This window comes from Orcinus orca, chromosome X, assembly GCF_937001465.1.
Source record: "Orcinus orca chromosome X, mOrcOrc1.1, whole genome shotgun sequence".
In the NCBI taxonomy this organism is placed as follows: Eukaryota; Metazoa; Chordata; class Mammalia; order Artiodactyla; family Delphinidae; genus Orcinus; species Orcinus orca.
Genome location: NC_064580.1, coordinates 21,310,445 through 21,331,328, shown reverse-complemented (window position 1 = coordinate 21,331,328; position 20,884 = coordinate 21,310,445). Strand labels below are relative to the sequence as shown.

The 20,884-nt window shown below is 41.9% G+C and overlaps 1 protein-coding gene across 5 annotated transcripts in view; it reads left to right on the top strand.

Moving 5' to 3' along the window:
- Positions 1-20,884, top strand: part of PCYT1B (phosphate cytidylyltransferase 1B, choline) — a 166,837-nt gene that overhangs the window by 121,356 nt on the left and 24,597 nt on the right. For 4 of the 5 annotated variants that reach the window (XM_049705182.1, XM_004284918.3, XM_049705184.1 and 1 more), the window contains 2 exons: positions 4,081-4,223; positions 6,879-7,067. In XM_049705182.1, coding sequence (XP_049561139.1) covers positions 4,081-4,223; positions 6,879-7,067 — 332 coding nt within the window. The remainder of the gene's footprint in view (positions 1-4,080; positions 4,224-6,878; positions 7,068-20,884) is intronic. The other variant, XM_049705183.1, reaches the window with a different exon arrangement.

Sequence of the window (20,884 nt, the reverse complement as noted above, 5' to 3'; positions counted from 1 at the left end):
TCTAGTCACTCATTCAACAAATATTCCTGGTGCCTGCTTGTCACCCAGTGCTGAGGATACAGACGAGAAGAAGGCAGGAGCGCTGCCTTCCCTCAGGCAGCTGATAGTCAGGTGGAAAAGGCAGTTATGGAACAAGCTGTCTGGGAATATTTGAAGGAAGAGAGCAGTGGACCATGGGCGAGAATTGTAAGCAGGAAGACCCAGCCTGGGGTTTGAGAGATTTCCTTGAGGAAGTGATGCTAAAGGTGAACCCCAGTGGATGGCCGGGAGTTAACCAGGTGGAGTGTATGTGGCAGAGTGAGGGGAGGGGGCAGCCCTTGGAGGACACTCAAGTCCAGGGCCGCTGGGCCAAGGCAGGGCCAGCCTGTCGCTGAGCTCCACAGAAAACAGTGAGAAGAGCGCCCGCTGCATCTGCGGAGCACAGCGCCCGCTGCATCTGCGGAGCACAGCGCCCGCTGCATCTGCGGAGCACAGCGCCCGCTGCATCTGCGGAGCACAGTGCCCGCTGCATCTGTGGAGCACAGCGCCCGCTGCACCTGCGGAGCACAGGGGCCTTGGCTTAGGGAGTGAAGGGGGAACGCGGGTCTGAGATGAGACTGGAGAGAAGCACAGGGAAGAGAGAAGGCAAACTGCCTCAGAGTCAAGTTAAGGATTTGAATCCAAATACAAAGGACGGTAGAAAGCCAATGAAGGATGTTGAGCAGGTATCTGACTTATATTTTGAAAGACTGCTCTGCGGCTCTTGCTACGTGGAGAGCAGATTGAGGGGACAGAAAAGCGACATCCCTGGAGACTGGTTTTGAGGCTCTTGCTGTAATCTGAACAAGATGGGCTTAGATTGGTTTAGATGGAGGATGGAGGAAAGTGGGTGAACCAGGGAGACACTTAGGAAGTAGATTGGTGAGTAGAAGGAAATTGATTGGACGTAAGGAGTGAGGGAGGGGGAAGCGGCACAGATGAGGCCGAGGTCATCTTGTGCAGCCACCTCATTTCTCAGCTTCAGAGGCTGAGGTTAAGTAACTTGCCTTCTGAGGCTTGAGTGACTTGCCCAAGTGTACAAACGGAGGACCCAGCACCCTCGTCCCTAGGCTCTGTCCATCATGCTGTCTCATGCCTGATATCTCTGACTGAGTGACCATTATCATATTAGAAAGATCTCAATTGCCAACGCATCATTTCAGTTGACAACAGAAGTGCAAGCATAAACCAGATTCTTTTCAAAATTTTAATTTTATATTGGAGTATAGTTGATTAACAATGTTGTTAGTTTCACGTGTACAGCAGAGTGATTCAGTTATGCATATACATGTATCTATTCTTTTTCAAGTTCTTTTCCCATTTAGGTTATTACAGAATATTGAGTAGAGTTCCCTGTGCTGTACAGTAGGTCCTTGCTGATTATTTTAAATATAGCAGTGTGTATATGTCAATCTCAGTCTCCCAATCTATCCCTACCCCTGGTAACCATAAGTTCATTCTCTAAGTCTGTGAGTCTATTTCTGTTTTGTAAATAAGTTCATTTGTATCATTTGTTAAGATTCTGCAGATAAGCGATATGATATTTGTCTTTGTCTTACTTCACTTAGTATGATAATCTCCAGGTCCATCCATGTTGCTGCAAATGGCATTATTTCATTCTTTTTGATGGTGGAGTAATATCCCATTGTATATATGTACCACATCTCCTTTATCCATTCATCTGTCGATGGACATTTGGGTTGCTTCCATGTCTTGGTTCTTGTAAACAGTGCTGCAGTGAACATTGGGGTGCATGTATCCTTTTGAACCATGGTTTTCTCCAGATATATGCCCAGGAGTGGGATTGCTGAATCATATGGGAACTGTATTTTTAGTTTTTTAAGGAACCTCCATACTGTTCTCCGTAGTGGCTATACCAATTTATACTGCCACCAACAGTGTAGGAGGTTCCCTTTTCTCCACACCCTCTCCAGCATTTACTGTTTGTAGACTTTTTGTTGTTGTTGTTGTTAAAGAGGAGCGTGTTTTGTTTATTTATTTACTTTTGGCCATACTGCACGGCTTGCAGGAACTCAGGTCCCTGACCAGGGATTAAACCTGGGCCATGGCAGTGAAAGCCCAGACTCCTAACCACTTGGCCACCAGGGAACTCCCTGTTGGTAGACTTTTTGATGATGGCCATTCTGACTGGTGTGAGGCGATATCTCATTGTAGTTCTGATTTGCATTTCTCTAATAATTAGTGATGGTGAGCGTCTTTTTCATATGTCTCTTGGCCACCTGTATATCTTCTTTGGAGAGATGTCTATTTATGTCTTCTGCCCATTTTCTGATTGAGTTGTTTTTTTGATATTGAGCCACATGAGCTGTTTGTAAATTTTGGAGACTAATCTCTTGTCAGTCACATTGTTAGCAAATATTTTCTCCTATTCTGTGGGTTGTCTTTTCGTTTTGTTTATGGTTTCCTTTGCTGTGCAAAAGCTTTTGAGTTTCATTAGGTCCCATTTATTTGTGTTTTATTTCCATTACTCTAGGAGATTGAAAAAGATACTGCTGCGATTTACGTCAAAGAGTGTTCTGCCTCTGTTTTCCTCTAAGAGTTTTATAGTATCCAGTCTTACATTTAGGTCTTTAATCCATTTTGAGTTTATTTTTGTGTATGGTGTTAAAGGATGTTCTAATTTCGTTTTTCTACATGTAGTTGTCCAATTTCCCCAGCACCATTTACTGAAGAGACTGTCTTTCCTCCATTGTATAGTCTTGCCTCCTTTGTCCTAGATTAATTGACCATAGGTGCATGGGTTTATTTCTGGGCTTTCTATCCTGTTCCATTGATCTATGTTTCTGTTTTTGTGCCAATACCATACTATTTTGATGACTGTAGCTGTGTAGTATAGTCTGAAGTCAGGGAGCCTGATTCCTCCAGCTCCATTTTTCTTTCTCAAGATTGCTTTGGCTATGCAAGGTCTTCTGTGTCTCCATACAAATTAAAATTTTTTTTTGTTCTAGTTCTGTGAAGAATGCCATTGGTAATTTGATAGGCATTGCATTGAATCTGTAGATTGCCTGGGGTAGTGTAGTCATTTTAACAATTTGATTCTTCCAATCCAAGAACATGGTGTATCTTTGCATCTGTTTGTGTCATCTTTGATTTCACCAGATTCTTGTCTTTCATAACATTTGTGACTTCCTTATGGCCCTGTATTGGTACACCCAAATACATCTTTGAGGACTTTAAGGAAGTTCTATGAAAAATTAGCATCCTCTGTGCTTGTTTGTTTTTACTCAGTCCCACAGAGTCTAGATGAAAGGGCCTCTGAGTGGTGAAACCATCATTCAGAGTAGATTGTTCTTAGAGAGACAAAATCATCTAGCAGCCCCTGGGCATGTCTTTCAATCAGAGACAACAAAAATAGTCCACCCTTTCTCTTATCCTTCACTGTAATGTGACGCAGAACTCCCAGGGGAAGAAGGGGAGTTGCTGTGATCTAATTCGTTGACTCGGTTGTTATTCTCCATTCACTTATTCATTTAATTTGCATTTATTGAGCACTTGCCATGTGCTGGACACCAGGGCACCGAGCTGGGTGCTGGGAATGCAAAGATGATCAAGGCACAACCTGTGCTTTCAGAATGTTCCGTTTCTACAAGGAGAAGGATATCTAAAATACTTTTGTTAATGGAAATCAAGTTTATATTCTAAGTGCTGTGGTTTCTGCCTGGTGATGTCAGGAAAGACTTCGCAGAGGCATAGCCTTGAACCCGGACCCTGTAGGAGGAGGAGCAACTCTGCAGACACTGTGGGCAGGGAAGGGGGCTCTGGGGCAGAAAAGAAGGGCGTGGCATGAGCAAATGTCGGGAGACAGGTGAGCGCCTGGTGCATCCAGGGAATAGGTCTAGGATGACGAACACACAGTGTTTATGGCAGGGAGGGAGTGTCCGGAACTGAGCCTGGCAGAGTCAGCTGGGGCCAGATGTGAAAGCCTCACTGACCCACCTAAGAGCTGCCACTTTGTCCTGGAAAGGAGGGCCATTCAAGAAGAGGGGTCACCCGGGGCCACCTTAGTTGTTTTTCTTTATTCTGTCTTTCCTATTGGAACAGGAATGTTTGTTCCAACGCAGAGAACGGAAGGCATCTCAACATCAGACATCATCACCAGGATTGTCCGTGACTATGATGTTTATGCCCGACGCAATCTCCAGAGAGGGTACACAGCCAAGGAACTGAATGTCAGCTTTATAAATGTAAGTGTGCCACCCCGGACCCTCTGAGGTCCAGCACGTCACACTACTGTGAACACTGTCTATTAATCACTTACTCTACGCCACGTGGGATTCTTGATGTTTGACATTTGTCTCATCCAATCCATGTAACAGCCCAGTGATGTATTACTATCCCCGTTTTGTAGATGGAGAAACCAGTGTTCAAAGGGGTAACATAAGTTGACCGAGGCCCACAGGTAGCGAGTGAGCTTCACATTTTCTAAAGGAGCTGCCTCGCCTCCCTCTCTTCACCCCAACCTCCCCCTTTAGCGTTCTCAGACTTGGGTGAAGGATTTCCGGGAGATCTGCCCTCACAAAAGGCAAGAGTTGTCTTCTGCTCAAAGGGAAGGAAGGAGGGCAGAGGCAGTGAAAAGCTAAACCCAGAGGAAATGCTTTCTTGTTTTAACATTTTACAACTTTCATTTTATTAAGGCCTTACAGATGCTCATTAGAAACGTTAACAGCCGCTTTTTTTTTTTTTTTTTGTCCAGAGAAATTACAGCTGCTTAAATAAAGCTCAGAGTCTCTGGCTTCCTTTTGTATTTCTGCCGTTTTGTTCCCACAGAGCTGCTGTTAGTTTAATAATAGAGCAACTGTTAAAACAATGTTTAAAACAAGCTGTTAAAAGGCAAAGAGGGCAGCCCAGTTGCTGGAGGTGATGCTCGTGAGTCTGGAAGACTGTATTGGCCTGGACTCCGAGGCGCTCGTGGAGTTGAGTAAAATAACTCTCCGTACATACGGAATTTCCACCCCCCGAAACAGATACTGTCCAAGAGCGATTTTTCTACAAAACCAGATGCTTATATGTATGTGCAGCCAGTTATCCAGCAGCTTACACAAATCGATCATCCGTGCCTCCGAATGAGGAAGGGTTCAGGAATCAGAAGTCAGTCATTATTAGTTGTCCTCACGAGGCAGGGAGTGTTGGGAGTCCAGGCTCTGTGGCTTCGTACAAACTGGGCAACAAAATGGAAAATGTCGGGTTCAAGTGGCACCAGATCAAGTGGCTGAAAAGAATTCCGTCCAAGTGGTTATTTGGTATCTTATAGAGCATAAAGCCCTGGTTATTTCAATAAATTAAACTGTCTGTTCTTTTCAATTGAATTCAGTAGCCCATCCAAGCGTGTGGAGGCATTTCCAAAAGTTATTGCTCACGCTCTTTCAGCGGCCTGTGGATAAGCCGCTTAGCTCAGGGAACCGTGTAGTCAGCGTGGATGAGCCCGTTGCTTTTCTGTGACAACAAACCTGGCTGCGGCTCAGAGAGAAAATCTAATGTGTCGGATGGGCATGTAGATGAATCAGAACCTCAGAGGCGGCAGGAACCTGTCGCCCAGTCCAAGCCCCTGAATTTAGAAGTGAGGAAAGCTGAGCTCAGAGAGGGATGTGGCTAAAGTCCTTCAAGCAAAGTGGAGGTGGAGGCAGCAGCGGCCTCCCAGCCTCTTGGCTCGTGGTCCAGTGCTCACTCTAGTGTTCCGTGCTGCTCCTGAGAGCTGCGTATAGATAGTAACCATGTATTATGTATAGCTGGCTGGCAGCACAGGTAGCTCACACCCCAACCTGAGGCTGCAGTAAGGTTTGTAAAGTCTAGATCAGGGAATCCTGACCCAGTTTTGTAATATTGTACCTGGCTCAAAAAATTCTGAAATATGAAATAGACTTCAGTTCCATATAGTGAAGAAAAGTGATAAACCTTATTACCTCTCCAGGAGAAAATGTTTTATGATTGCATGGAGGAAAAGAGCCTTTGTTTCATCTTATTTTCATGGTTTTGATTCCATTCTCACCCGGTAACATGATTAAATGCCTCTGCGGCGTAATAGTGATCAAAGAGCCAACACACACTGAAGCTTCTACTAAATGCCAGGCTTTGTGCCAAGCACTTTACATGCATTATCTTATCTAATTGTTACAGCACGCCTATAGGGTAGGGACGGTAATTATCCCTATTTTACAGATGAGAAAACTGAGGTTTAGAGATGACACGTGACTTGCCCAACGTATGTGCCTTCCAGGCACATAGGTATAGCAATGCTGCATAAAGGCTATGAACAAAATCCCAGTCCAGAGAAGCTATCAGAACAAAATCTTCCTTCGTTACCAAGGAAACTGATGCAGTTCCATTAGCTTAATGGCAAATATCGTGACAGTGACAATTTTAGTATGACACGTGGGTTCTGAGGCCCAGCCAATATTTCAACCAATATTGGTTTTAACAATGTCCCAGTAAAATAGGGAGCTCAGGTAGCTTCTGAGTGGCCATTCTATGTACAATTCATATTTTTGTCTAAGTCTCAGGAGAATTGAGGGGCTGTATTCACCCAGTATCTCTCCGTAATAAAGGGCAAATGTATACTTTTGGTTCTTCTCTTATATAAGTGAATTCAACTCCAATATTTACAAGAAAGAGAACATTAAAACCACTTGTACTTCACTGTACACATTCAAGTAGACTAATGAGAAGTGACTTTTCTTCCGAGACGGCCTTCCTGTCAATCCAGCCCTTGGGAAATAGCATTCTGACTCTTCAGGTTAAGAACACACATGAGTTGAAATAAAATATGACCATTCTGTGAATGACTGATCTCTCCCATGCCCTCTTGGGTAAATCCATTTCTTTCTCCTTTAATTTTGGACCAGGAGAAGAAGTACCGCTTCCAAAACCAGGTAGACAAGATGAAGGAAAAGGTCAAAAACGTGGAGGAAAAATCAAAGGAATTTGTAAACAGAGTGGAAGAAAAGAGTCATGATCTAATTCAAAAGTGGGAAGAGAAATCGAGGGAATTCATTGGCAACTTCCTAGAACTGTTTGGGCCTGATGGAGCATGGGTATGTAATTATTTCACTTGGCCCTGCAGTAATGGGTGTTTTCAGTTTATCCTCCTTTCCAAGGAACTACTCAAGGGTTCCCTTATCTCAGTCCAATATGTGGCCTCCACTTGGGGCATGAGCCCGAATGACTTCAAGTCTACGTCACTTCCTTAGTTTCTGCATTTCCTCTCAGTATGGCATCCAGCAGTGCCCAAAGCCAGCTCCGGTCTCTATTTCTATTTCTTATCCAGAGTTTGAAGCCACTTGGTAGTCGTTGAATGTCTGTTACCGCAGAGGTTGGTTCCGTAGCTCATCCCAGTCTCCCAGTTGGATGGTAAGGGTGAAGTGGGTCAGTGGCATCATGGAACTTGACCCACTTGTAAGTGGGTCAGTGGTATCATGGAACTGATGCCTCTTGGATCAACCAGAGGAGGAGGATGCAAAAGAAATGTAGCTGCCTTGATCGCCTTTGGTTGTCAGGAACTCCTCTTTCATTGGTTGGAAGAGAGAAAGAAGAGGTAGGACTGTCTCTGTACTTACCATGCCCTGATTTGCCCCCTTTTTTTCCCCATGGTATGTATGTGCTGGGATAGGCATAAAGGTGTTGAGGGACCGCGGCCATGATCTGAATCTTAAAACTAAGAAAATGTAGACAGGGTCTCTTGCCTAAATTCTATATGGAATTCTGAGTGAAAATTATGGAAAGGGAAAAGAAAATTCTGGAAACCACCTTCTACTCCAGTGGTATTTCTGTTGTGCATGCACTTCCAGAGTAAATAACCAGTATTATCAGCAGAGTTAATGAGGGTTCTATGAAAAAGATAGTCTCTTAAAATTGAAGTATAGTTGATTTACAATGCCATGTTAATTACTGCTGTACAGCAAAGGGATTCAGTTGTACATATATATACATTTATTTTTAATATTCTTTTCCATTATGGTTTGTCATAGGATACTGAATAGAGTTCTCTGTGCTATACAACAGAACCTTGTTGTTTATCCATTCTATATATAAAAGCCTACATCTGCTAACCCCAACCTCCCACTGCATCCCTCCCCCAACAACCCCCCCCCTTGGTAACCACCAGTCTGTTCTCTGTGTCTGTAATTCTGTTTCTGTTTCACAGATAGGTTCATTTGTGTCATATTTTAGATTCCACATATAAGTGATGTCATATGGTATTTGTCTTTCTGATTTACTTCACTTAGTATGATAATTTCTAGTTGCATCCATGTTGCTGCAAATGGCATTGTTTTGTTCTTTTTGTGGCTGCGTAGTATTCCACTGTATACATATACATCATCTTTATCCATTCATCTGTCAATGGACGTTGATTTCCATGGCTTGGCTATTGTGAATAGTGCTGCTATGAACATTGGGGTGCGTGTATCTTTTTGAATTAGAGGAGTTTTGTCTGGGTATATGCCCAGGAGTGGGATTGCTGGGTCATATGGTAACTCACTCTATTTTTAGTTTTCTGAGGAACCTCCATACTACTGTTTTCCACAGTGGCTGCACCAACTTACATTCCCACCAATAGTGTAGGAGGGTTCCTTTTCTCCATACCCTCTCCAGCATTTGTTATTTATAGACTTTTTAATGATGCCCATTCTGACCGGTGTGAGGTGCTACCTCATTGTAGCTTTGATTTGCATTTCTCTGATAATTAGCGATGTTGAGCATCTTTTCATGTGCCTCTTGGTCATCTGTATGTCTTTTTTGGAGAAATGTCTACTTCAGTCTTCTGCCCATTTATGGATTGGATTGTTTGTTTTTTGTTATTGAGTTGTATGAGCTGTTTGTATATTTTGGAAATTAAGCCCTTGTTGGTCACATTGCTTGCAAATATTTTCTCCCATTTTGTAGGTTGTCTTTTCATTTTGTTTACGGTTTCGTTTGCTGTGTAAAAGCTCACAAGTTTAATTAGGTCTCATTTGTTTTTGTTTTTATTTCTATTGCCTTGGCAGACTGACCTAAGAAAACTTCGGTACAATTTATGTCAGAGAATGTTTTGCCTATGATCTCTTCTAGGAGTTGTTTTATGGTGTCATGTCTTATGTTTAAGTCTTTAAGCCATTTTGAGTTTATTTTTGTGTATGGTGAGAGCGTGTGTTCTAATTTCATTGATTTACGTGCTGTCCAACTTCCCAACACCACTGGCTGAAGAGACTGTCTTTTCTCCATTGTATATTCTTGCCTCCTTTGTCGAAGATCAATTGACTGTACGTGTGTGGGTTTATTTCTGGACTCTCTGTTGTGTTCCATTGATCCATATGTCTTTTTTTGTGCCAGTACCACTCTGTTTTGATTACTGTAGCCTTTGTCATATTGTCTGAAGTCTGGGAGGGTGATGCCTCCTGCTTGGTTCTTTTTCTTCAGGATTGCTTTGGACATTCTAGGTCTTTTATGGTTCCACATAAATTTTAGGATTGTTTTAGTTCTGTGAAAAATGTCATGGGTAAGTCGATGGGGATCACATTAAATCTGTAGATTGCTTTGGGTGGTATGGCCGTTTTAACAAGATTAATTTTTCCAGTCCAAGGGCATGGGATATCTGGAAAGTGATAGTTTTAAAGCTAACTAACTTTCCTTTTACAACAAAAAGGAACGATTCCATTTGATTTTCCTGATTTTAAGTAGCCTAGATTTCCTATTATGACGTGAGAAGTCTCTAACAAAATTCACTTTGGCTTTGTTTTATTGATGGGCTGTCACTGCTGAGTCTCTGCTCATTTGAGCTGGTTCATTATAGGATTATCTAAAACACTCCAATAGAAAAAAGAACAATGTTTGAGAAGTTACAAGAGATGCTTTGCTTAAAGCCTAGCAGTCTCTAAGTGATTACAGAGGCAGCTGTCATAGGCCAACCATGTCTTGTTGGTTGAGTCTGAGAGGGGTGGAGGGTTTGCAAGGGGCTGCTTGAGCCCTTGATGACTTCTAGAAGGAGCTTGTAAGAGTGGAGGAGCTAAGGGTTGGGTTCCTTTTCATTTTCCCTGGGTTTCAGCTCAGTTCACTTTAATTCATGGGACACTGATTAATGTCCTTGTATGTGCATGGTACTAGGGAAGGACATGAAGGTAAAGCGCAGACCCTGTTCTCTGGGATTCCGTGGTCTCTGTAACAAGTCTGGAATTTCTCATTAAAATAGTTAACATTTTTCACAACTAATTTTCAGGCTCTGAGGAAACAACTAGTGGTTTTTAAAAAATGAAACCATGTAGGCATTCATTTGCTTGCAGGGATTCAGAAATGTGTCTCTGCTGAGAAGCGCTGGTATTGTACCTCAAGCGGGAGGATGTTTCCTCCACCTGCAGTGAGCAAAGGTGGGAAAGGATATCATTTACATAGCAACTTGACAGACTAGTCGTTTCGGGCTCCCAGTGAAGGTGGAATAGTAGCTGGAATTGTACTAGGGGAATTTGGTGACAGTGAGCTGAGGTGATTTTTAAGAAATGAAACCCAGCTAAGATACTGGAGGCTTTTCTTTTTAAAACTTGCTATTAGTGTCAAAACTGTTATTCATATTAATTTACCGTATCAGCCAGCCTCAGATGTTACTTTTGTTCTGTTGACATTAAAAGTACAGGAATAGTTACAAGGATGTTAAATGCCAAGTTAAGTAATTTGCTTTCCATGAATATGCTATTATCATAATAATTCTTTATTTGTGGATTTGGGACTGGAACTCATTTCTTAAAATAGAGAATCTGTGTTAACCTGCCAATATAGTACTGATACAAATAACCCAGACTTGGAAAGGTACAAAATACAAGGATTTAAGGTAAAAAATTTGGTACAACAGGTTCAGCATGTAGCTTACAGTGGGTACTCCATAAATGTTTCTAGATTGAACGAACAGATGTGTGATGAAGACCTATTCACAGAACATCCTAGCACCTGCGAAGGATATGGTGAGGCCTAAATCCTCCACGTCTACATGGATCTATATCTCGATGCTCTCTATAGATATGTGTACTGCTAGATCAACACATACCCTTAGCCTTCTGTTGTTTATGGTGCTGGACAGGGCTTGCTTACAACTTAGCATTTGGTGGCTCGATTTCAGTAGGCAGACTTGGTTTGCTTGGCCCTTAACAATGCTTAAACCTTTCTCATAGGGAGGGCACAAACTCTCCAGTTGACTGTGTCTATAACATTCCCCACTCTTCCTTGCTGCCACCTTCTCTAACCTTACACCTTTATGCTGCCCACCTGGCCTCAGGGAATATTTGTGTTTGCACCTTGTGGTATAGTGTCTTCAAGTCTCCCCCAAGTGACCTCATGTTTGGAATCAAGAACGAGGATATAAAACCCAAAACCTTACAGTCCATCTGTAAGAGGAGGGTGGTGGTGATGTTACTGTCTAGAAGTTATATAGCAGGTTCAACTCCTTTTTACATAGTCCTTTTATGTCTACCCATTTTAATCACATAAGAGGGTAGTATTGTAGCAGTGTTATAAAGAAAAATTATGAACCTTCCCAATGGTCTCATAGGAGTTTGGAGGTACCAGGATGGACCCTGGGGCCAAGCCTCTTTATCCAGGCCAGCACTGGATCCTTCATGATAGAAATGTCCATGGGATGCAGTCACTTTGCTTCACTCTCCTTTGGCTAGCGTGTGGCACTGTGGAGAAACTAGGGTCTATCAAAACCCTCCCTTTAAGGCTTTTGTGACAAAGCCAGTTGCCAAAAGGGCACATGAGGTCAGGTCATCTAGATTGAGGATTTCCTTCCTAAGCAAGAAGAAATCATGGTGTTCATGGCTGTACTCATTATTAGAGTATAACACATTACCCCAAAACTTAGTGACTTAAAAACAAACATTATCTCACATAGTTTCTGAAGGTCAGGAAGCAACTTAGCCGGATGGTTATGACTTGGGGTCTTGTTATGAAGTTGGCAGTCAGGATGTCAGCTGGAGCTGCAGTCACTTGAGGCTGGAGGATCCTCTTCCACACTCTGATGTCACTGTCGACTGGATACCTCAGTTCTTCACTATGTGGGTCTTTCCACAAGGCTGCCCAAGTGTCTTCACGACATAGCAGCTGGCTTTCTCCAGAGGGAGTGAGAGTCTAAGGAAAAAAAGCTATAGTCTTTTATGATCTAACATCAGAAGTGACAAAGCATCACTTTTACCATCTTCTATTGGTTACACAGACTAATCCTTGTATATTTGGGAAGGACACTACACAAGGATGTGAATACCAGCAGGTGGGGCCATTGCTTTTGGGAATTGGAAGCAAGCCATCTACTTTCAGCTGCTGTAATAGATTCTCAGTCCCCTTTTACTCAGTCTGATGGGTGGATTGTCAGAGACCAGTATGTTAATTTTCAACCTTATCATCTACCACTCTATGTAGTTAACTGTTTGCTTGATTCTTGTTACTAGTTTTGACCCACACTCAGAAGAGAGCCTGTAACCCAACCAGAGATGCAAAGGGAAGCCTTCCCAGCGGAGACTTGGTATTACCTCTCTTTGGAGGATGTCTCTGACAGACGGTCTCAAGGGAAGGGTTGTAAAGGAGCTAAATTTTGAAGCTTTGTTGCTATGTAGGAGGCAACCCTGTTCATGTCCAAGATATTGAGAGGCAAGAAGTCAGGACCGGGGGATGCCGACTTCCTAGTGAAACTTCATGTTTGCTCTGGAAATTCAAGCATTTCAAACAAAGATAGTGTTCTCTTTAAACATTAGTACCCCAGCCACATATGCTGTCCTTTAAAATATTACATATCATTTTGAATGATCTGCCATTATATTCCTCCATTGACTCTGAAAATAGAATCATCTCCTGTTTGAAGGGAAAATGGCTCTATTCTGTTTTACCATGTGAACATAGACCCCTTCCCTGGAGTAACAGGAGAGAATGACCTTAAGTCAGGTGCAAGTTTTCGGTTCTTCCTGGACCACGAACTCCCTCAGCCTCATCCAGTCAGCCTGGTGGATCTGTAATTTGCCATCTGATATGAGATTACTTAAAGAAAAAAAAACACCTGGATGGTGTGTTCTTTTTTCTTAGAAAAACCAGCTTTACATGATATAAGGTCCAATGCTCATTTTTTCAAACAGCACTAAGAACACAATTCACCATTTTAACCGTTTTTAAGTGTACGGTTCAGTGGTATGAAATACATTTACACTGATTTCCAACCACCACCACCATCCATTTCCAGAACTTTGTTTTTATCATCCCATATTAAAACTATGTACCCATTAAACAGTAAATTCACGTTTCCCCACTCCCCCCAACCAGTCCTTGGGGACCACCCCTTTACTTTCTATCTCTATCAATTTGACTATTCTAGGTACCTCATAAGTAGAATCATACAGTATTTGTTCTTTGTCGTACGGCTTCTTTCACTTACTATAAGGTCTTCAAGGTTCAACCGATATTATAACATGTATCAGAATTTCATTCCTTTTTAAAGATGAATAATCTCCCATTGTGAAAGACTTTATTTTTACGTAAAAGAGGCTTATTTAGTTACGTTAAAGCATCGGGGCTTCCTTGGTGGTGCAGTGGTTAAGAATCTGCCTGCCCAGGCAGGGGACAAGGGTTCAAGCCCTGGTCCAGGAAGATCCCACGTGCAGTGGAACAAATAAGCCCGTGTGCCGCAACTACTGAGCCTGCACACCACAGCCACTGAGCCCGCGATCCACAACTACTGAAGCCCGCACGCCTAGGGCCAGTGCTCTGCAACGAGAGAAGCCACCACGATGAGAAGCCCGCGCACCGCAACAAAGAGTAGCCCTCGCTCACTGCAACTAAAAGCTCCTGCGCAACAAAGACCCAACGCAGCCAAAAATAAATAAATTTAAAAAAACAAGCATCGGCCTGAAGGGCAGGTATATAATTTAACATACTTTTTAGGGGCCTGCTGGTTACTCTCCAGGGACGGAGGCTGGTGGGTACCATCTTTGTGTTCTCCCTCTGCCTCATTTCAACTTGCTTTGCTCATAACTTCCAGAAAGGAGCTTGTACCCTCCTTTGGCAGCCTGATTTTTCTGGCCGCCACCCACAAGATACCACTCGATCACCTGGACCTGGGGGCCAGTGGGGCTTATGCTCAGGAATCCCACAGGACTGTAACCAATGGAGAAGACTTCTCGTCCAGGTACCATGCACAGGACACAGCAAGAGGCAAGAGACCCAGGAGCCCAGTCTTTCTGTGAAAGTGGCCTATTTGCTTGTCCTGGAGCTATGGCCTGAGGGACAGATTTTAATGGTTTGGCACACATCTAGGGACCTACTGAAGTGTACTCCAAAAACAGAGGCCAGTAGATGCCATCTCTGCTCTCCTTCTGCCTCACACCAGGTCACCAATAGCTACCAGGAAGAGACAATAACTGAACTGAAAAATACACTAGAGGGATTCAACAGCAGACTAGATGAAGCTCAGTGAACGTGAAGACAGGGCTGTGAAACTCACCCCAATCAGAGCAGCAAAAAGAAAAAAGAATGAAAAAAAAATTGCTTAAGGAGCTTATGGGACAATATCAAGCCAACCAAAATTCATATTATAGCAGTCCCAGAAGGAGAAGCAAGAGAGAAAGGGGCAGAAAACTTACTTGAAGACATAATGGCTGAAAACTTCCCTAACCTTGGGAAGAAAACAGAGACCCAGATCCAGGAAGCAAAGGGAGTTCCAAATAAGATGAACTGAAAGACACATTATAATTAAATTGTCAGAAATTAAAGACAAGGAGAGAATCTTAAAAGCAGCAAGAGAAAAACAACTTGTCGTGTATAAGGGAACCCCCATAAAGCTATCAGCACATTTTCAGCAGAAACTTTACAGGCCGGAAGTGGCATGATATAGTCAAAGTGCCGAAAGAAAAAACCCACAACCAAGAATACTCTACTGGGTGCAGGCTGTCACTCAGAATTGAAGGAGACAAGAAAAGGCTAAAGGAGCTCATCACCACGAAACCAGCCTTAGGAGAAATGTTAGAGGGACGTCTTTAAGCTGAAAAGAAAGGGTGCTCATTATTAATAGGAAAACATATGAAAGTATAAAGCTCACTGGTAAATATAAATATGTAGCAAAATTAAGAATAATCTAATGTTATAAAGGTGATGGATTAATCACTTATAAAGCTAGTGTGAAGGTTAAGACCTTCACACTAGCTTTATAAGTGAGTAAAAATAACTATAACTACAATAATTAAGGGATACAAGAGATTAAAAGATGTAAAAGGTGACATCGAAGGTGTCAGACATCTGGCAGGGGTTAGGAGGGAGAGTAAAAAGGTAGAGCTTTAGAATGTGCTCGAACTTAAGTTTTTATCAACTTGAAACAGACTGTTATATACATTTTTTATGTGTAAGCCTCATGGTAACTACAAAGTAAAAACCTATAGTAGATACCAAAAGATAAAGGAATCTAAGCACACACTAAAGAACGTCATCAAATCACAAAGGAAGAGAGCAGAAAGGAACAGAGGAACTAGAAAACAGCCAGAAAACAATTAACAAAATGGCAATATTTACATACCTATCAATAATTACTTTAAATGAAAATGATTTAAATTTTCCAGTTAAAAGAGTGTCTGACACATCTACATGGTGCCTACAAGACACTCACTTCAGATGTAAGGACACAGACTTAAGGGAAGGGTTGGAAAAAAATATTCCATGCAAATGGAAACCAAAAAGAAAGCTGGGGTAACTAAGACAAAATAGACTTCACAACAAAGACAGGAGCACCAAAATGTATTAACAGACCTAGAAAAGGAAAGACAACAATACAGTAGTAGTAAGGGGATTTAAAACACTACTTTCATCAATGGATAGAGCATCCAGTCAGTACAGAAATTCAGCTGTAAATGACGTACCAGATGGAGTTGATACATACAGCACAGTCCATCCAAAAGCAATGGAATATATCAATACATTCTTCTCAAGTGCACATGAAATATTATCCAGGAGAGATCATATGTTAGGCCACAAAAGAAGTCTTAACACACTTAAAAAGACTGAAATCATATCAAGCACTTTTCTTTTTCTTTCTTTCTTTTTTTTTTTCTTTGCAGTACGTGGGCCTCTCACTGCTGTGGCCTCTCCCGCCGCGGAGCACAGGCTCCAGACGCGCAGGCTCAGCGGCCATGGCCCACGGGCCCAGCCGCTCCGTGGCATGCGGGATCCTCCCGGACCGGGGCACGAACCCACGTCCCCTGCATCGGCAGGCGGACTCCCAACCACTGCGCCACCAGGGAAGCCCTCAAGCACTTCTCTAACTACAATGATATGAAGCCAGAAATCGATTAAGAGAAGAAAACTGGAAAATTCACAAATATGTGGAAGTTAAACAGCATGCTACTGACCAACCAATGAGTCAAAGAAGATATCAAAAGAGAAGTCAAAAAATACCTTGAGACAAATAAAAATGGAAATACAACACACCCAAATTTATGGGATGCAGCAAAAGCAGTTCTAAGAGGGAAGTTTGTATCAATAAATGCCAACGTCAAGAAACAACAAAAAAAATCCTCAAAGCAACGTAACTTTACATGCGAAGAACTAGGAAAAGAATAATACAGGAAGCCCAAAGGAAGGAAATAAAGACCAGAACAGAAATAAATGAAATACAGACTAAAAAGACAGTAGTTAAGATCAACAAAACTAAGAGCTGGTTCTTTGAAAACAAAATTGACAAACCTTAAGCTAGACTCATCAAGAAAAGAAAGAGGACTCACAACAACAAAATTACAAGTCACAAAAGAGACATTACAACTGACACCACAGAAATACAAAGGATAAGAGACTACTATTAACAATTATACACCAACAAATTTGACAACCTAGACGAAATGGATAAATTCCTAGAAACATACAGCCTACTGAGACTGAATTGTGAAGAAATGGAAAATCCAAACAGACAGATTACTAGTAAGGAGATTGAATTAGTCAACCAAAAACCTCCTTGGGATTAATATATACACACTACTATATATAAAATAGATAACCAACAAGGACCTACTGTACAGCACAGGAAACTACACAATATTTTATAATCACCTATAAGGGAAAAGAATCTGAAAAAGAATGTATATGTATGTATATAGATCTGAATCACTGTGCTGTACACCTGAAACACAACATTGTAAATGAACTATACTTCAATTTAAAAAATTATATATATATATATATATATATAAATATATAAAGTTTCACATACTACTTCCTATGGTCTGAGCATTTGTGCCCTTCCCCCCCCCCCAATTTCATACACGTTGCGATCTTAACGCCCAATGAGATGGTATTAGCAGATGGGGCCTTTGGGAGGTGAGTAGGTCATGAGGGCAGAACCCTCATAAATGAAATTAATACCCATATAAAATAGACCCCAGAGAGCTCCCTTGCCTCCTGCCACCATGTAGGGACGCAAGAAGGCTATGAACAGGGAGAGGCTCCTCACTCGATCATACTGGCAACTTGATCTTGGGCTTTTCAACCTCCACAACTGTGAGAAATAAATTTCTGTTATAAGCTAAAGAAAACAAAAACCCACCCAACAAAAGTCCACAACCAGATGGCATTACTGGTGAATTCTCTCAAACATTTAAAGAATACTGATCATGTTCAAAGTCTCCCAGAAAGAAAAAAAAAAAAAGGAAGGAACACTACCAGGGCAATATCCCTGATGAATACAGATGCAAAAATCCTCAACAAAATATTAGCAAACCACATTCAACAATACATTAAAGGGATCATACACCATGATATGTGGGATTTATTCTAGAGCTGCAAGGATGGTTCAACATCCACAATTCAATGTGTTATACCAGTTTAACCAAATGAAGAATAAAAACCATGTGCTTACTCAATAGATACAGAAAAAGCATTTGACAAAATTCAACATCCATGTATGATTAAAAACTCTCAACAAAGGGTATAGAGGGGAATGTACCTCAACGACATAATAAAAGCCATATATGACAAGCCACAGTTAACATTATTCTCAACGATGAAAAGCTGAAATCTTTTCCTCTAATATCAGGAACAAGTCAAGTATGCCCCCTCACCACTTCTATTTAACATAGTATTGGACGTCCTAGCCACAGCAATTAGGCAAAAAAAGAAACAAAAGGGCATCCAAATGGGAAAGGACAAACTGTCACTATTTGGTGATGACATATTATATATAAGAAACCCTAAAGACTCCACAAAAAAACTGTGAGAAATAATAAATTCAGAACTGTCAGAAAGAAATTAAGACAACAATCCCATTTACAATTGCGTCAAAAAGAATAAAATACATAGGAATAAATTTTACCAAGCAGGTGAAAGATCTGTACAATGAAAACTATAAGATGTTGATGAAAGAAATTGAAGACACAAATAAATGGAAAGACATTCTGTGCTCATGGATTGGAAGAACATGGTTAAAATGTCCATACAACCCAAAGCAATCTGCAGAGTCAGTGCAATCCCTATCAAAATTCCAATGGCGTTTTTTACAGAAATACAACAAACAATCTTAAAATTCATATGGAACTACCTAAGATCCCAAATAGCTAAAGCAATCGAGAAAAAAGACCAAAGCTGGAGACATCATGTGCCCTAATGTCACACTATATTACAAAGTGATAGTAATCAAAACAGTGTGGGATTGGCATAAAAACAAACACATAGGGCTTCCCTGGTGGCGCAGTGGTTGAGAGTCTGCCTGCCGATGTGGGGGACACGGGTTCATGCCCCGGTCCGGAAAGATCCCACATGCCGTGGAGCGGCTAGGCCTGTGAGCCATGGCCGCTGAGCCTGCGCATCTGGAGCCTGTGCTCCGCAACGGAAGAGGCCACAACAGTGAGAGGCCCACGTACCGCAAAAAAAAAAACCCCCCAAAACAAAAAAAACAGACACATACAGTAATGGAACAGAATAGGGAGCCCAGAAATAAACCTATGCATATATGGTCAATTTATGACAAAGGAGGCAAGAATATACAATGGGGAAAAGACAGTCTCTGCAATAATGCTGCTAGGAAAACTGGACACCAACATGCAAAGAGAACGAAACTGGACCACTCTTACACTATACACAAAAAGCTAACTCAAAATGGATTAAAGAATTTAGTGTAAGACGTGAACCCATAAAACTCCTACAAGAAAACATAGGTGGTAGGCTCCTTGACATTGGTCTTCACAGTGATTTGTTGGATTTGACACCAAAAGCAAAGGCATCAAAAGCAAGAATAAACAAATGGGACTACACCAAAGTACAAAGCTTCTGTAGAGCAAAGGAAACAAAATGAAAAAGCAACCAACCAAATGGGAGAAAATATTTGCAAATCATATCTGATAAGGGGTTAATATCTAAAAAATATATATATATAAAACTTATACAACTCAACAAAAAAACCTATGATCCAGCAAAATGAGATAAAAGATACAGAGAACAGATTGGTGGTTGCCAAAGGCAGAGGGTAGGGGGTGTGCAAAATGGGTGAAGGGGGTCAAAAGTACAAAATTTCAGTTATAAAATAAGTCCTGGGGAACACACAGCACGCCTCAGGCTGTTGCAACGTCACGCCGGCCTCTGCCGCCACAGGCTCACCCTGCATTCCGTACCCCTCCCTCCCCCTAGCCTGAGTGAGCCAGAGCCCCCTAATCAGCCGCTACTTTAACCCCCTCCTGTCTGGGCAAAGACCAGATGCCAGAGGGCGACCGACATGCAGAGGCAGGGCCAAATCCAAAGCTGAACCCCAGGAGCTATGCAAACAAAGAAGAGAATGGGAAATCTCTCCCAGGAGCCTCAGGAGCAGCGGATTAAATCTCCACAATCAACTTGATGTACCCTGCATCTGTGGAATACCTGAAGAGACAACAAATCATCCCAAAATTGAGGCAGTGGACTTTGAGAGCAACTATAGGCTTGGGACTTGCTGTATGTCACTGACGAGTTTCTGATTTATATGTTGAGCTTAGTTTAGTTTTTAGCACTTGTTATCATTGATGGATTTGTTTATTGGTTTGGTTGCTCTTTTCTTTTTTTATGACTTTTTAATTTTAATATTAATTTTTTTAAATTTTAATAACTTTTATTTTATTTTATTTTACTATACTTTCTTTCTTTCTTTTTTTCCTCCCTTTTCTACTGAGCCGTGTAGCTGACAGGGTCTTGGTGCTCCGGCCGGGTGTCAGGCCTGAGCCTCGAAAGTGGGAGAGCCGAGTTCAGGACACTGGACCACCAGAGACCTCCTGGCTCCACGTAATATCAATCAGTGAGAGTTGTCCCAGAGATCTCCATCTCAACGCTAAGACCCAGCTCCACTCAATGACCAGCAAGTTCCAGTGCTGGACACCCCATGCAAAACTACTAGCAAGACAGGAACACAACCCCACCCATTGGCAGAGAGGCTGCCTAAAATCATAGTAAGTTCACAGACACCCCAAAACACACCACCAGACTCGGTCCTGCACACCAGAAAGACAAGATCCAGCTTCATCCACCAGAACACAGGCACCAATCCCCTCCACCAGGAAGCCTACACAATCCACTGAACCAACCTTACCCACTGGGGACAGACACCAAAAACAACACGAACTATGAACCTGCAACCTGCGAAAAGGAGACTCCAAACACAGTAAGTTAAGCAAAATGAGAACACAGAGAAACATACAGCAGATGAAGGAGCAAGGTAAAAACCCACCAGACCTAACAAATGAAAAGGAAATACACAGTCTACCTGAATAAGAATTCAGAGTAACGATAGTAAAGATGATCCAAAATCTTGGAAATAGAATGGAGAAAATACAAGAAAAGATTAACAAGGACCTAGAAGAACTAAGAGCAAATAAACAGAGATGAACAGCACAATAAATGAAATTAAAAA